General features: G+C 43.3%; 1 protein-coding gene across 1 annotated transcript; it reads left to right on the top strand.

The window, feature by feature from the left end:
* The first annotated feature begins 2,736 nt into the window (after positions 1 to 2,736).
* On the top strand, positions 2,737 to 6,533 carry LOC146551771 (interferon-inducible GTPase 5-like). Its single transcript, XM_085257178.1, has 3 exons — positions 2,737 to 2,946; positions 4,350 to 4,900; positions 5,443 to 6,533. The coding sequence occupies exons 2-3, from the start codon at positions 4,357 to 4,359 to the stop codon at positions 6,069 to 6,071; spliced, it is 1,173 nt and encodes a 390-aa protein (XP_085113304.1). The 5' UTR covers positions 2,737 to 2,946; positions 4,350 to 4,356; the 3' UTR covers positions 6,072 to 6,533.
* The last annotated feature ends 9,371 nt before the right edge of the window (positions 6,534 to 15,904 follow it).

The following is a 15,904-nucleotide window of genomic DNA, read 5'->3' as shown; positions in this document are numbered from 1 at the left end:
CTTTGTTATTTCTGATAGAACTTCCTGATTTCCCAGCAGGCCTCTACAGTTCGGTTTGTATTTACTATTAGGATATAATGAGTTTTAGCCTTTTTGAGCTTCATTCCTGCTTTGATTTCCCTGCTTGTGTTTCTAGGACTCACAGCCACTGCCGTTTGTTAGCATTTGCCTTTTGTCTGGTTGGTTCTGCAGCACCTGCTTGTTTGTGTGGAACTAGAAGCCCCATAGGTGCTCAGCCCTGTTGTCCTCATCCACCTTTGTCTCCCATCAGCACTTGGGTGCTTCCAGTCCATATGCGACACAGATGTTCTTCTACACTATCCCAGCCACTTGGTGGTGCCTCTCAGTGTACGCTGTCCTAGCTTGCATTTTACATCCTGTTTATTTGTCCTGGATAGTCTCCAGGGCACCTTTGCATCTTTGGTCCTGGTGCCTTGGTAGACTCCTGCCTCTGTGGATCAGAAAATCTGTGCTGTCTTTTTACTTGAGGTTAGCCACTTCTTCTATTTTCCATCCATTTTGGAGCCTGGTCTTCCATGATAGTTCCTCCTGCAGTTCCTTATCACCATCTGTCTGCAGTGGACTGAGGCATTTTAGGAGCAGTAGCTCTAAGTTAAGGTTAATGAGGGAGTCAGTTAATTAGGTTAACTCATAAAATTATATGAGTTAAAAAGGGGTAGCTGTTAAAGAATAAATATATATTCTTAGTGCTTATTTTCTGATTATATTGTTTTATGTACTTTAATAATAAAGGCCTGTATAAAGCTTTGACTCATAAACCAAGTGTTCAGCCAGACTAATATACAGGAAGTGCAGAGCTGCAGAGGCAATATATTAAGAACAGGAAACCAGACAGAAAAAGCAGAACTACGTCACACACACACACACACACACACACACACACACACACACCAAGTCAGGTCAGGAGGAGTTGTGTAAAGGACCAAAATAACACCTATATGATACACATTTTGGCTTCTAATGCTAGAGATCTACAACTGGCATTTGAGCTGTGCAGGGGTCTCTCTCTTCCGGAAGATGATAGAATAAAAAGAAATATAAATGTTTTAACACACTATGAGTCTGTTTTCTCTGTTCTATCATGGGGACAAAAGAATCGGGGTTAATATTTGGTGTTTCCGCGCGGTTCTTCGTGTGACAGAAAGAACAAATGTGGCCGAAGGTTGGATCTGATATGAGGCGAACAGAAGACCGGTCTAAAGAGATTTAAAGGTAGGCACAAACCTGTTCAAAAAGCTAATTTGTGCAGATTGGCTGAATTTTAAATTATCTGTTCGCTGAGTGGATGAGCTTAACTATCAAATTGGCTCAGTAGTGGTAAAACTAAATTCTTGAGAATAAAGTGAAGCTTTGAAGTAAGGATAATGAAACTGTGAGAAAAAGACAGTACTGAGATAAAAGTAACATGAGATGTTATGTTAAGAGAGAAAAGAGACCAATGTGTGTTTAGGAAAACACAGGTTTTCAGTGGTTGTTGATCAATGGTCATGAGAATTTGCATAATTAAGATTAAGGAACTGACCTCACAGCCCATTGTTCCTTCAGTGGGCTGGTTTCAGTCATTATGCAAATGTACTGTTTATAAGATTGAAACCTGCAGTCAGCTGAGACTGAAGACGTCACCTGGATGATGATGAAATGTTTCTCCCACAAAACGCTACGTCCCGAATCAACTTTTGGAGATAAGTGCTTAAAGTTTTAAAAACATGTTGCATGTTATCTTGTCCCTGTCACGGTCTGTGGGGCAGACCGAGTGGAGGTGGACGCAGGAGCAGACAGAGGCGAGGAGACGGAACTTGAGTCGCAAACCAAAAGCGAGCCTTTATTGTGGCTGAAACATCAATACAACTCAAACGAAGGCAAACATGGGAGAGAGCTAACTGAAAACCTACACTGGGAAAAACTGAGAAAAGTGAGCCAACAGAGACAATACAGAGGAACTATGATAACTATGAATGCATGAAAGGAGGAAACACAGACAACGCAACGCTGAACACAGGAAGACTGAGGACTTAAATACACACGAGGTGATCAGGAGAAGTGGCGACACATGAGGACACAGCTGACTCGAATGAAACATAATGACAATACAGGGGAGAGTAACACTGGACACAATAATATGAGACACGGACCTTCAAAGTAAAACAGGAAGCATAACCACCACAGACTAGACCCTGAACTAAACCTAAGAACAAACTATTAACCAGGAAAACACAGGATTTTTGCTTCAGCACCCCCAAAATGATTCAAAGCACCCCCAAAATGGGCTAAAATCACCCCTGGTGAAGACAAGAAAATATGGTTGAAATATACTGTCTCTTTATAGTCCCTGTCATGACTCTCTCAGCAGCATTTTTGATCCATTAATATTAAACAATTATTGATGCAGCGGATTGAGATGAAACTTGGCACAGAGGTACAGTAGGTATCCAGGAGGAGGATTGTGTTGAAAGTTGGACATCAACTATCAAGAATGATTTTTAATGAATTTTTGAATATGCAACCAGACTCTCCCGATGGCTGTATTGGGCTGCCCCAAAGCGTTGTACGCGAGGGCGTGCATGTGTGAGTGCGCGCGCGCGTGTACTTGTGCGCGGGTCTATGCTTTTGATCGGGAAATAAGGAGAAAAGGCGCTGCCGTAAAGGGCGGTGTAGAAGCGCAAAAAAATTAATGCGGCTGAAAAGAGGCGGCTGGCTTGACTGCGGTCCTGCTTGAGAGGAGGCGTTTCCACAGGCATGCTTCCGGGAGCAAAGAAGTGAGTTTCCAGGAGATAAACAGTCCTATCGTGTTACTATCGATCCGATACCAATACGAGCGTTGGCACTGGTACGATCGACGTTTGGATGACTCCGCCCACCACGAATACAAGGCTGCACTACTGCTGCATTCTGCACTCATCATCGCTCCAACATCGTCACACGCAGGTAAACCTCCACCACTGTATCAAACTTTCTGTCTGCAAAATTAAATTCACTCAAATTTCAGCCTGTGGTGTTTTTTTTTCACCTTTCCTTAATCTGAACACATCGGTGCTACAGTTTTTGTTGGGTTTCTTTGTTTTGGTTTTTGAGTTTGTGAGCTGTGAATCTCTGCAGTCATACTCGACTCTACATGGACGACTTCCGCGATCGGTCAAAGAAAACACCTGCACACCTGTTACGGATCTAGATGCACCTGAAGGATGAATATGAAGCTTTTCACACAACAATGAGAGTGACGCGAACCATGGGGCTCTTATTACTGTAGCAAAATCTTGCGCGTTTGTAGTAATGTTTATAAATGTGTAGAGAAACACAAGTAATAAGCACTAACTGATTGTCCTTGGACTGACCCTGCACACATAGGATTTCCAACTGTTAAATTATTAAATAAGGGACACACTGGCATACCAGAAGCACAATGCACAACCAGCTCAGCATAGTGTAAATATGCACTGTGACATTGCAGGTAACGGTCAATATGTGACAATTGGTCACATATATGACGAACCAGTTTTGCTCATTTTACAGGATGTCCCGGTTAAAACGACGGGACAGTTGGAAACCCTAGTGTCATATCAAACATTGTTTCTTTTGAAATAACTTGAAACTATTTATTAATCAAGTGAAAATCTTCAGATTTCTGGTCAGCTCCCTGGGGGGGGGGGGGGGTCACAGTACGCATAAAGTACCTTTCCATCACATCAGGAGGCTCACCTGTATGGAGGGCCAGGAGTGGTGTATTAAATTAAATAGTTAATTAAATGTGTCAGTAATTAATTAAAATGCGAAAAAATAAATAATTAAATGTTTCAATAATTAATCATTATAAAATTAAATGTATATAATTAAATTCATTAAATAACATTGGAAATAAATAATTTAAATGTTTTAAATGACATGAATGAGCATTTAATTCATTAAATAAATTTAAATAATGAATTAATTCCAAATTTAATATGTTAATGAAACATAAAGGCGTATTTAATTAATTTTGTCACTCCTTGCAATCCATACACACTGGGGTAACCACATGTATCAGGTCAAACGCACAGATTCATGGTCCCATGCTCTCTGGTCTCCATTTAAATATAAAGTCTGAGTTAGGACTGAGTTTCTGCTCCACTGATCAGTTTCTGGAAGAAATCAAAGATCAGCTGTTTAAATTCAGAGTGTCATGTTTGATTTGTTTCATACTTTCTTTGCCTGTGAGTCTGAAAATGTGACAGAGCAGCTGGAAACAAAGACGAAGAAATTTTCAAGATTATATGGTGATGAAGGATTTATGATATCATCTGTATTCAGAGATGAGAGTGCAGTGATTCTAACTGCTTTTTCTTTTATTTAAGGGTCCACATGGAGGCTGTACTTGCTTCAGTTAAACATGATCTGACCAATGACACTGCTGCAGCAGTAGAAAAGATTCAAAGATATTCAAAAGAACCAAATAATATTCCACTAAAAATCGCCATCACAGGAGAATCTAAATCTGGTAAATCCACCTTTGTTAGTGCCTTAAGAGGCATAAAGAGCATTGGTGATGAAGATGAGGGCGCTGCACCCACTGGTGTTGTGGAAACCACCTCAGAGGTCACAGAGTACCTCCATCCAAACTATCCCAATGTTACTTTATGGGATCTTCCTGGAATCGGCACCACCAAGTTTCCAGCTAAGAAGTACCTGGAGCTTGTTGGATTTGAGAACTTTGACGTCTTCATCATCGTCTCAGCTGATCGCTTCAGAGAAAATGACGTGAAACTTGCAAAGGAGATTCAGAAGATGAAGAAAAAGTTCTACTTTGTTCGCTCAAAGATCGACAACAACATACGTGATGAGGAAAGAAAGAGAGACTTCAGTAAAGAGGGGACTCTTAGAAAAATCAGAGACGACTCTGTTCAAGGTGAGTTTCTTATCTAATCATTTTTACCAAAGTAATATCACTTTGTGAATTTACTATTTAAAAATATTCAGAACTTAGTTTGATTTTTTTCCCCCTCATGTTAGCATGTATTTTCTGTAAAACAGGACTCAGATGTAGACATCAAGTCTTCACATGTTTTCCTGGTGTGCAGCTTTGAGCCTCACTATTATGAATTCTCTAAATTAGTGGGTCAGCGACCCTCTTAGGGACATTCCCAATAAGGCATAACAATCTGGGACTCTCCATCAATTTGCCCTGAAAAGGCTTCTCAGATGAAACATCTTCAAGAAACCTAAAGAAGTCCATACCCTTTTCTTACCAAGCTCCTTAGAGTACCATGACCTGGATGACTGAGAGCCTTCACAGAACTCTGTCTTACCTTGTATTTGTTTAAATAATTTTTTTTTTCATTCTCTCTTCTTTATACCTCAGTGCAAACAAGTGTGAACATCATTCTTTGTTTATTAAGTTAGTAAAGTTAAACTCTGAGCCTTTTTTGTTTTTTATCTTTTATAACACAGGTCTTCAGAAAGAAGGTTTTGAGTCTCCACAGGTCTTCCTGGTGTCCAGCTTTGAGCCTCACATTTATGAATTCTCTGAATTACAACAGACCTTAGAGAGAGAACTTCCTGCACACCAGAGTGATGCTCTGCTGCGTGCCATGTCCAACATCAACCAGGAGATTATCAACAAGAAGAAAGATTTTCAGTCCAGAATAAAATACTACTCTACTCTGTCTGCAGCTGGAGCAGCTGTTCCAGTTCCTGAGCTGTCTGTTAATGTTGATGACAGCATGATGCTTTCAGTTGTCACAGATTATGTAACTGGGTTTGGTCTTGATAAGCAGTCTCTGAAGAAACTTGCTGCCAGCTCAGGTGTGTCATATGATGATTTGTGTGCTGTCATCAAGTCAGAACTGGCTAAAATACCTGCAGAGTTCTTCATGAAAACGTTTATCTCAGTTCAAGGTAAAGCTGCATTAATGGAAGCAGGGAAAGTATCCAGAAATTCTTTCCTATTTGTAACTGCAGCATCAATGAGCCTCTCTTTTACAACAACCTACTTCACTCTGAGTTATTTCCTTAACCAGCTTGCTGATGATGCTCAGAGGGTGTTTAACAGAGCTCTGGGTGTGAACATATCAGTGTGATTACTATAAAGTAAAGTAGCTACTAGTTACATTTTAAGCTGCAGTGTGCAAACAAGCTTTGATATTTTTTTTAAACAATTACAGAATCATTCACTGATTTCAATTTGACTGATTTCAGTGAACAGCATCCTGGTACAGCTGATCTGTGTACCAGATGCCTCAGCAAGACTCATTTCCTCTCATCAGAGCAGAAACAACATAGTAACTGTTTTCCCCTCATCACATTAATACAGAAACAAGTGTGATCTTATTTTTCATAAACTGTGTACTGTGGAGAAGAGCTACTGGATTGATGCTATGATGCTTTTTAATTATTTGGTTAATTTTTAATGTCAACATTTTGTGCAAATCAGATCAAATAATGAAATTGGTTTTGCTATATTATATCACCATGCCGTATCTTCCACCATAATAAATACTGAGTTATGCAGAATGTATGATGTCATGTGATAAGCAGAGAAACTGCTCTGTGGTGTTTGTGTTGACTGTATATTGTGTTCACTGCCCTCCAGTGGTCGAAGTGAGGAGCTACAACAATAATAATACAGTTATGAACTCTGTTTATCACCATCATTCTGTTATTATTATTAATAAAATGCAGCATTAGCATTATTTATGACCCTTAAAAAACAGATTCCAATGTACTAAACAACACATAACACCGGGTGAGTTATTCTAGTCTCTGTATATGTGTAGTAGACAAAATATTAGAAACACTGGTGAGCACCTAAACACTGAGCTTCATCATGATTGGGTTAAAAGTAAAACACAAACGTCCCCACACCAATTTCTTAATTTGTCAGAATGCATGTGGATAATACAAATCTATAACAACTGAAAACTAAACTGAATGACTTTAAGAGCTTGTTCAGAAAATGATTTAAGTCATTTTTCACTGTTAAAAATTTGTCACCCTGCAGAGCCAGCACCCATATACAGGAACCAATGTGGGTGAGAGGACTCGCCCAGCTCAAACTGCTGCAAGGCCATCCAGGTGTCTTTCCTGCCTCTGATATGGAAATGGTGGTCCTGAGAGCAGGTGCAGTTTATGTCTGCCACACCTGTTCCCTTCTAGATAATTTACCAGTTTAGCAGTTAATTACAGGGTTCATTTTAGTGGCCTGGACAGTCGGCCCCAAGAGGCTTATATTTTAAAATGCTGGAGTAACATCTAAGAGCTATTTACACTACAACTAATACTATTAAGTTAAAAACTGAATGTTCACAATTTAGACCTTAATAGCAGGATATTTTATTAAAGCAGTTTAGCAAACCAGAATAAAAAAATAATAATAAAGTAAAATGATTATAATAACTTGAATTATACTTAACTAACCTACTCTGAGCTAATGCTGATTTTATTCACATCGTTGGAGAGAAAAGGCACACTAGATCTGAAACTGTCAACAGTGAAACTCTTAGAGCCATTCTTCAGTGTTTTTTTATTTAACCAGGAAGATCCCATTGATCCCCTTTTTCAAGGGATATCTGGTCAAGATAGGCAGCAGCACGGTTACAAAAATTATACAGTTAAACACAGGCAGCAACAGAACACATGCAAAATAAAAAAATAAAAAAAAAATTCAATTAAAATGATAATCTATTTGAAACTGTCACGGTTTGCGATGCAAGCCGTGTGGGAATTATTGAAGGACCCAAGATGCAGACACTTCTGGTGTGAGTGAGCTTTATTGAGGAGAATGACATACAACAAAAGGCGAGGGTGGCGAGAACAGAACTGACAAAACCTAAACAGGGAAATCTAAGCATAAAACATATCTGAAACCTTAAGATACGAACGGAGATGCAGGGGAACCACACAGACGAAACGACAACGAACAGTAGAAAATAGAGGGCTTAAATACACACAGGGCAATCAGGGACTGGGAGACAGGAGGGAGACACAGCTGGGGGAAATCAGAGCTGACGATACTGAGGGAAGTAAAACAGAATACAATAACCTGAGACACTGACCTTCAAAATAAAACAGGGACTGACACATGCAAAGACACAGACTGAGAAACTCAGACTTTACACAGAGGAACACATATGCAGGAATGACTAAACACCAAACTGAGGAAGAACAGAACCAAAGAGCTTGAAAACCACAACCAACATCACAATAATAGAAAACACAAAACACTGGGTCAAAAGACAGTTGCATGTTATGGACTTGGCCTAGTTTTGAATTAAAATCACTTAATGAAATGAATTCAGTCATTTTCCAGTTGTTCTGCAGTTCTCTCCAAGCCAAGGGTACTAAACCTGTAATGCTGCACATGTTTCATGCTGTACATGCTCATACCTTTTTTTTTACCATCACATGTAAAAATGTTGTAGCAACAACTTCTTTGTATTAAAAGAAAAACAGAACTTATTTTGAAAATAAAATCTCAGTTTTAACTTCAGTTTCTTCATGAGTTTCTTTACATGTGGTTTGAAGGTGAGCGAGTCATCAATCAAGATACTCAGATATTTATATGTGTAAACCAATGATTCTACGATTATTACCCTCAAGAGGGGTTACTGAAGGAATGTGTGTTCATCTCGCAGGAGACAACAGAGAAGAAACCTGAAACTCTTTGTCATGGTCCTGAGGCTGAGGACTCAGTGTTTTGTGTTTCCTTATGCTTTTGTTCATTCCGAGTGTGTATTTTGTTGTGATTTTGCCATTTGTTAGGTTTCTGTTCTTTGCCTGCCTGCTCCCACTTCTCTGTGTTCCCTCTGTCTGTCCATGGTGTTATTGAGTCTGCCTGTCAAGTTCAGTGTCCTGTCTGGTTCTCTGTGTCTGTTAGTTTCCTGTTTTATTCTGAAAGTTAATGTCTTATGTCAGTGTGTTCAGTTTTACCTCTCCCCTGTTTCGTTAGCCTAATTGCTCCCAGCTGTGTCTCCCCTCTGTGCTCTGTTCAGGTCCCTGCGTTTTTGTTGCAAAACAGTCTGTGTGTTTCCGGTTTTACTTTGTAGGTCTGCTTCTCATCATGTCCATTAGTGTCAGCTGTGTCCACCCCTGCATGTCATCTCCTCATTACCTAGCGTGTATTTATAGTGTGTGTTGGCTTCTGTTCATCGTTGGATTGTCTGTGTTTCTCGGTGTATCGACGGCTCTCTGCATTCTCAGCTCTTGGTTCATGCTTAGGTTTGTCATTTAGTTTTTCCAGTCTAGGTTTTTTTCAGTCATTTGTCTTTTCTCACTGCCTGTTCGGTCGCTCCTCTTCTGTAAATAAATCATCGCTCTCATCACAAGTCCACTGCCTGCATTTTGGGTCCTTTTTCTCCTACACCACACGGCTCACCCCGCCAGCCGTGACAGTACGATCCGACCACTATGGACCCAGCAGCAGTCAACCCGCCCGAGGAGCGGGTTGACTCCTCGGGCGAGGACATTATTTACTCGGTAGACAAATTAATTAACTTATGGCTGGAGCATGAGGGGAGAGAATTCCGCCAAGGCATAGCTGTTCGGCTACAGCGCTTAGTTTCTGGTCTCCCCTGGTTGCTCAGCTCACTTCACCCGCTCACACAGAATTTTGTTCTGAACGAGCTTCATCTTCTCCCCCTTGCTACCACCCACCCTGCAACTCATGCTTCACTTCCTGACCCGACGGAGAGTGTTCTGCCCGGCCCGTCGGTCCAGCCTTCGAATAGGAAACGGCACTCACGCCGTCGACGCCCCTCGCCACAGTCGGACCCCGGGACATCAGAGCGGCCGACTGTGGTGAGTAAAAAGGATAACAGCTCCGATTTGAACTTTGAGACTTTTTCTTCTGGGGTTGTTCGGGGTGTGTCAGTGGGAGCTAATTCGCAAAGCTTACCTACCTTTGTGGTAACCGATCTCTCCCAGGTTGGCATTTTTAAGACTTCAGCGAAAGCAAAGGGCTGTTGTTCTTCTGTTTCTTCTGAACCTGTTAAACCCATGTCAGCTAACCCAGGGTCTGCTAAAACTGTGGCATATATCCCAGAGACAATTAACACCAGCTCTGATAATACCAGGACTGTTTATTCTTTTGAACTGCAGCCTCAAGCTCAGTTAGCCGCCCGGCCTCAAGCTCAGTTAGCCGCCCGGCCTCAAGCTCAGTCTCCAATTCCACCACCGTCGTCATCCCAACCATTGTTTCAGTCACCCTCAGTTCAGCCTCCTGTTCAGCAGCCACTAGCCCTGCATCCCGTGTCACTTGCTACTCCGGTACAACAAGCTCAGTCAAATCGATCTGTAAGGAACTGTGTTTCATCCATTTGTTCTAAGCAGAGAGACAAACCTAATGATAAATTAAATGATAAACTCTTTTCTTGCTGCGTCACGACTGACTTTTTAGCTAACGTAAGCTAAAGTGGCAGTTTCTGTTTTTGTTTTTGACGCTGTCGCCGGTACGAGATTCCGGAATGGCACCACTTACCTCAACATCCAGCTGTGAAAGCTGCATCAACCTGAGCCAAAAAGTGATCGAGCTGGAACAAAGGATATCCACGCTATACCAAATCCAGGGGGCTGAATGCGAACTTGACACGATCCTCCTTGGCAAAGCTCAAACCACCGCTACTAGCGCTGAGCTAGCCGACACAGTGCACCATCCAGCTGCTGTGTCCCAAGATCCCGCCAACAGTCAACACAGGCTCTCAACTTGCGTCGCTGGTGCTTCTGCCAAGGACGAGAACTCCTGGTTTCAGCTAGGGGCCAGACCCAAGGCTCTGGTCAGCTCCACTCCACCATGGACCACGGTTGAGACGCATGGTGGCTGCAGAGGGGGCAGGAGGATCCGTCTCTCGCACCCTCACCCCTCCGGTGCGGTAGTATTGGAGAATAAATTCAATGTCCTGGATCCTGTGGACTTTCCTCCTCTGACTGCTAGCCCTCGCCATCCCGCTGTGTCGCTGAGGTCTGCGCCATCTCCACCACTACGCCCCCGGAGCCGCGGCGGGCAACCCGACGCTGTGGTGCAAACTCACCGCGGAGAGCTGTGCTTTACCCCGGCTCCTCGGAGAAGAGGACCCACGGCGCGGCCACCTGGGAGTCACTCACGCAGTCCGCCTGGCGCATCTCCATCTGAACACCCCCGGTGTCGCGGCGCGGGCGTCTCAGATGGCCAACAGCCCCCGGTGGCACCTCCTCTCTCCACGCTGGTCCTCGGGGATTCCATCGTCAGGAACGTGCGGATGATGGGGGCGCTCACGCTGTCGTTCCCGGGAGCCACTGTTGTTGACATAGTGGACAGAATTCCCAACATTCTGGCATCCCATCCACAGGTTAACCGGCTCATCATCCACATCGGCACCAATGACATCCCCAAACAGCAATCTGAGCTGCTGAAGTTGGACTTCCTCCAACTCTTCAGCCTCCTTGGTCAGTTGCAGGTGAGTGCTTTTATCTCTGGGCCCACCCCCACCTGTGGCAGAGGGATAGGCCGTTTCAGCCGGCTGCTCAGCCTTAACACCTGGCTTTCCTCCGCCTGTGTCTCCCACGGCTTGGGTTTTATTAACAACTTTGATGCCTTCTGGGAGAGGAGGCATCTTTTTGGGGCAGACGGGCTCCACCTCAACGCCTGGGGACGCCGTTTGCTGTCCGCCAATTTGGCATTTGGCGTACAGCACTCCCGCACATCGCCCTGTCACTACCCCAAACCGACATTACCTGCTGATCTGTCTGCCACTGACTGATGTTCCCCTGGTCCCAGCTCCTATATTTGTTCCACTTTTAACAGTAATACACAAAACTCTGGACTCGGACCTCTCTCTCCCACAGTCAACACAATACCCGTCATAATCACAAACAGAGAGCAACAGAATTATCATAAATCCAGTAACTCCAAAAACATTAATAACCTCCGGCCTCTTCAAAAATATCAACATCCATTCAACTCTATTGTCAAAAATCCACCAGTCTCAATCAGTATGGCACTTTTAAATGTACGCTCTCTGTCGAACAAGTCTTTTATTATTAATGATTTAATTTTAGATAATAAACTTGACTGTTTATTTTTAACTGAAACATGGCTGGGTTCGGATGCACCAGTTGTTCTCACTGAGGCCTCCCCACCAAATTTTAATTTCTCTTTTTCTATTAGAAGTGGTAAGAGAGGTGGTGGGACTGCATCTTTAGCCAACAACACACTCACCACCAAACAAATTTTATTTGATCATTTTACCACTTTTGAATTCCATGCTATTGTTTTCAGCAGCCCTCCAGTTTTATCTGTCACAGTTTACAGACCACCTAAAGACAGCGCTGCTTTTATCAAGGAATTCACAGAATTTTTAACAAACATACATTCAAACTATAATATGATAATTTTAACCGGTGATTTTAACCTGCACATAGATAATCCTTCTGACCCTGCAGCAAAAGAATTCTTAAACATTCTTCACTGTTTGGATTTTACCCAGCACGTCACACAGCCGACTCACAACAGAGGACACACTCTGGACCTGGTCATCACCCATGGGCTGTCCACCAGCGTGTCCTCTGTTGTTGACTTGGCTGTCTCTGACCACTACTGTGTGTTTTTTAACATCACCGGTTTTATTCAGCGGGAGACCTCGGTGCGAACTGTGAGGAGGCGCTATCTAACCTCTGAAGTGGCTGCAAATTTTACCAGGGTTTTAGACGAATGCCCCCCTGTGATTTTACCTGCACCCTGCGATTTGATTTTTAATTATTTCAACAGCAAACTGAAGAAAAGCCTTGACTCCGTTGCTCCACTCACCACCAAAAAGATTAACGTAAAACATGCATCACCCTGGAGAAACGAAGAAGTCAAAAAACTCAAAAGAAATTGCAGGGCAGCAGAAAGGAGATGGAGGAAAAATAAAAATACTATCAACCATCAAATATTTTGCGAGCAACTTAAAATGTACAATAATACATTAAGGAAGTCAAGAAATTCATACTTCGCCAAAATAATCAGTATTAACAAAAATAATCCCAAGGTCCTCTTTTCCACCATAGATCATTTATTTAACCCTGATTTTAAAAGCTCCAAAAGAACCCCCACAGACTCGCTCTGTGAGCAGTTTGCAGACCACTTCAGGGGAAAAGTCAGCACCATCAGATCTGATATTTTATCTTCTCACGATATGATTGTAAACACATCTGAGGGCTCGATTGTACCTGAGGAGACACTGGACAGCTTTGTCCTGGTTAATGCTGAGAACCTTCAGAAAGTTTTCTCCACAGTGAGACCCACCACATGTCTTTTAGATCCAATCCCTTCTTCACTCTTTAAAACACTTTATGGATTCATTGAGGCTGAGCTTTTATACATGATGAATTGCTCTCTTCAGTTGGGTGTCTTCCCTGCTGCCTTTAAAACGGCGGTGGTGAGGCCCCTTCTGAAGAAGAGCAATTTGGATTGTAATGATTTTAATAACTACAGACCTGTATCCAACTTACCATTTTTAAGTAAAGTCTTAGAAAAACTTGTTTTTACTCAGATTACTGATTTTCTCAATGATAGACAGATCCTGGAGATATTCCAGTCTGGATTTAGGGTGAACCACAGCACAGAGACTGCTCTCCTAAAGGTTTTAAATGATCTTAGATGTAACTGGGACTCCCAAAAGCTCTCAGTCCTGGTGCTGCTGGATCTAAGCGCAGCCTTTGATACAGTAGACCACGCTATTCTTTTAAACAGATTGAAACACATGGTGGGCCTCTCTGGTGCTGTACACAACTGGTTCACTTCCTATCTCTCTGACAGATCTTTTATGGTGAGTATGGATACATGCTCCTCTAAGATCCATAAAATGACATGTGGTGTGCCTCAAGGGTCGGTTCTAGGCCCTGTACTTTTTAATTTGTATATGCTCCCTCTTGGCAGTGTCATCAGGAGGCATGGAGTGAACTTCCACAGTTACGCTGATGACACGCAGCTGTACATCTCCGTGTCTCCTGATGACACCAGACCAATGGATGCCCTTTTTAACTGTATCTTAGATATACGATCTTGGATGGCAGAAAACTTTTTACAGCTTAACCAGGACAAGACTGAAGTTTTAATCGTCGGTCCTGAGGCTCAGAGAGAGAAACTCTTGTTTAAATTAGAGGCATTTTCACTATGTCCTTCGCTACAAGTGGAAAAACCTGGGTGTTATTTTCGACTCTGAGCTTGGTTTTATCCCACATATTAAACATGTAACCAAAATTGGATTTTTTCATTTTAAAAATATAGCCAGAGTCCGCCCTATTCTCTCTCGGGCCAACACGGAGATGCTGATGCATGCTTTTATTACCAGTCGCATTGATTACTGTAATGCCCTGCTCTCTGGTCTTCCTAAGAAGAATATTTCAACTTTACAACTTTTGCAAAACTCGGCAGCTCGTGTGCTGACGAAGACCAGAGGGCGGGCCCACATTACACCGGTTTTAGAATCGCTGCACTGGCTCCCCGTGTGTTTCAGGATCGATTTTAAAGTTCTTTTATTGGTTTTTAAATGTCTTAATGGTCTTGGGCCTTCTTATCTCTCAGATCTGCTTTTACCATATGAACCCTCGCGGACCCTGAGGTCCTCTGGTACTGGCCTTTTGATTGTCCCTAAAGTCAGGACACATACTCACGGAGAGGCAGCTTTTCAGTGGTATGGTCCTCGTCTGTGGAACAGCCTGCCGGAGGAGCTCAGGGCCGCAGAGAACGTACATGTTTTTAAGAACAGGCTCAAGACCCACCTTTTTAATTTAGCTTTTACTTAGCGTTTATTTATTTTATGCTTATTTATTCTATCCTGTTATTCTATTATTAATTTAGGATTTACCTAATATTTTTGATTTTATTCTTATTCATTTTTTATCTTCTTACTCTATTTATATTTATATTGTATCCTGTTCTTATTTATTTTATCATTTTACCCTGTATATATCGTATTGTGTCATATCTCCAGTGTTTCCTCAGAGGGCGCTCTCTGCACCGGGGCTGTGATTGACCGTGGCTGCTGGGTCTCTGGGGGTTCTCTCAGCCTGGCTGGGGGGCTCCTTTGCCTCCCTCCTGCTGTGTGCCCAGCCTGGAGGCTGCGGTCTGTGACCGGCTCTCGGTGCAGACGGCTCCCTGTTATAGTGTTTCCTCACTTGGCTCATGCAAGCCCAGCCCAATTTTTACTCTTTAAGTGTGCGCGTGTGTGTATGTGTGTGTGTGTGGGGGGGGGGATATATGTGTATTGAGAGTGTGGGGAGTGAGTTCGAGGGTGGGGTGGGCTGCTTTTAACTATGTAAAGCACTTTGTGCTACATTTTTTTTGTATGAAAAGTGCTTTATAAATAAAGATTGATTGATTGATTGATAATGTAATCAGTCCTAAAAAACTGGCTAGTTCAGAGACTGGGACAGGGCCTCCCCAGAGGCTGAGTTTCAGCCCTCAGCACACTCTGGACCCCTGGAGGCTGGGAACCCAGCTGAGGACTGCACCCGGCTGTCACTGCCTGAGCAGAGTCAATGCTCTGGGCAGCTGCAGCCTGCTATGTGTTTGCCAGGGGCCACTGTGCCTGCTGGTTCTGCTCTGTCCCTGCCAGAGGTCCCCGCGCCTGCTGGTTCTGCTCTGTCCCTGCCAGAGATCCCCGCACCTGCTGGTTCTGCTCTGTGTGTGCCAGGGGCTCCAGTGCCCACTGGTTCTGAGACTGTTTTCGCTGGGGGGCCCGAGGGGTCCGTCCAGCCTCCTGCCTCGTCAGCTGGAGGGCCCGAGGAGCCCGTCCAGCCCCAAGACTCATCAGCTGGAGGTTCAGGAGAACCTAGCCAGCTTCCTGCCTCGTCAGCTGGAGGGCCCGAGGAGCCCGTCCAGCCCCAAGACTCGTCAGCTGGAGGTTCAGGAGAACCAAGCCAGCTTCCTGCTTTGGCAGCTGGAGGGCCCGAGGAG

Source organism: Mchenga conophoros, linkage group LG19 (assembly GCF_057382185.1).
Source record: "Mchenga conophoros isolate Kocher_MC1m ecotype Shallow Benthic linkage group LG19, M_conophoros_male_GT1.1, whole genome shotgun sequence".
Classification (NCBI taxonomy): Eukaryota; Metazoa; Chordata; class Actinopteri; order Cichliformes; family Cichlidae; genus Mchenga; species Mchenga conophoros.
Note: the sequence above shows the minus strand (reverse complement) of the source record. Positions and strands in the feature narration are given on the sequence as shown.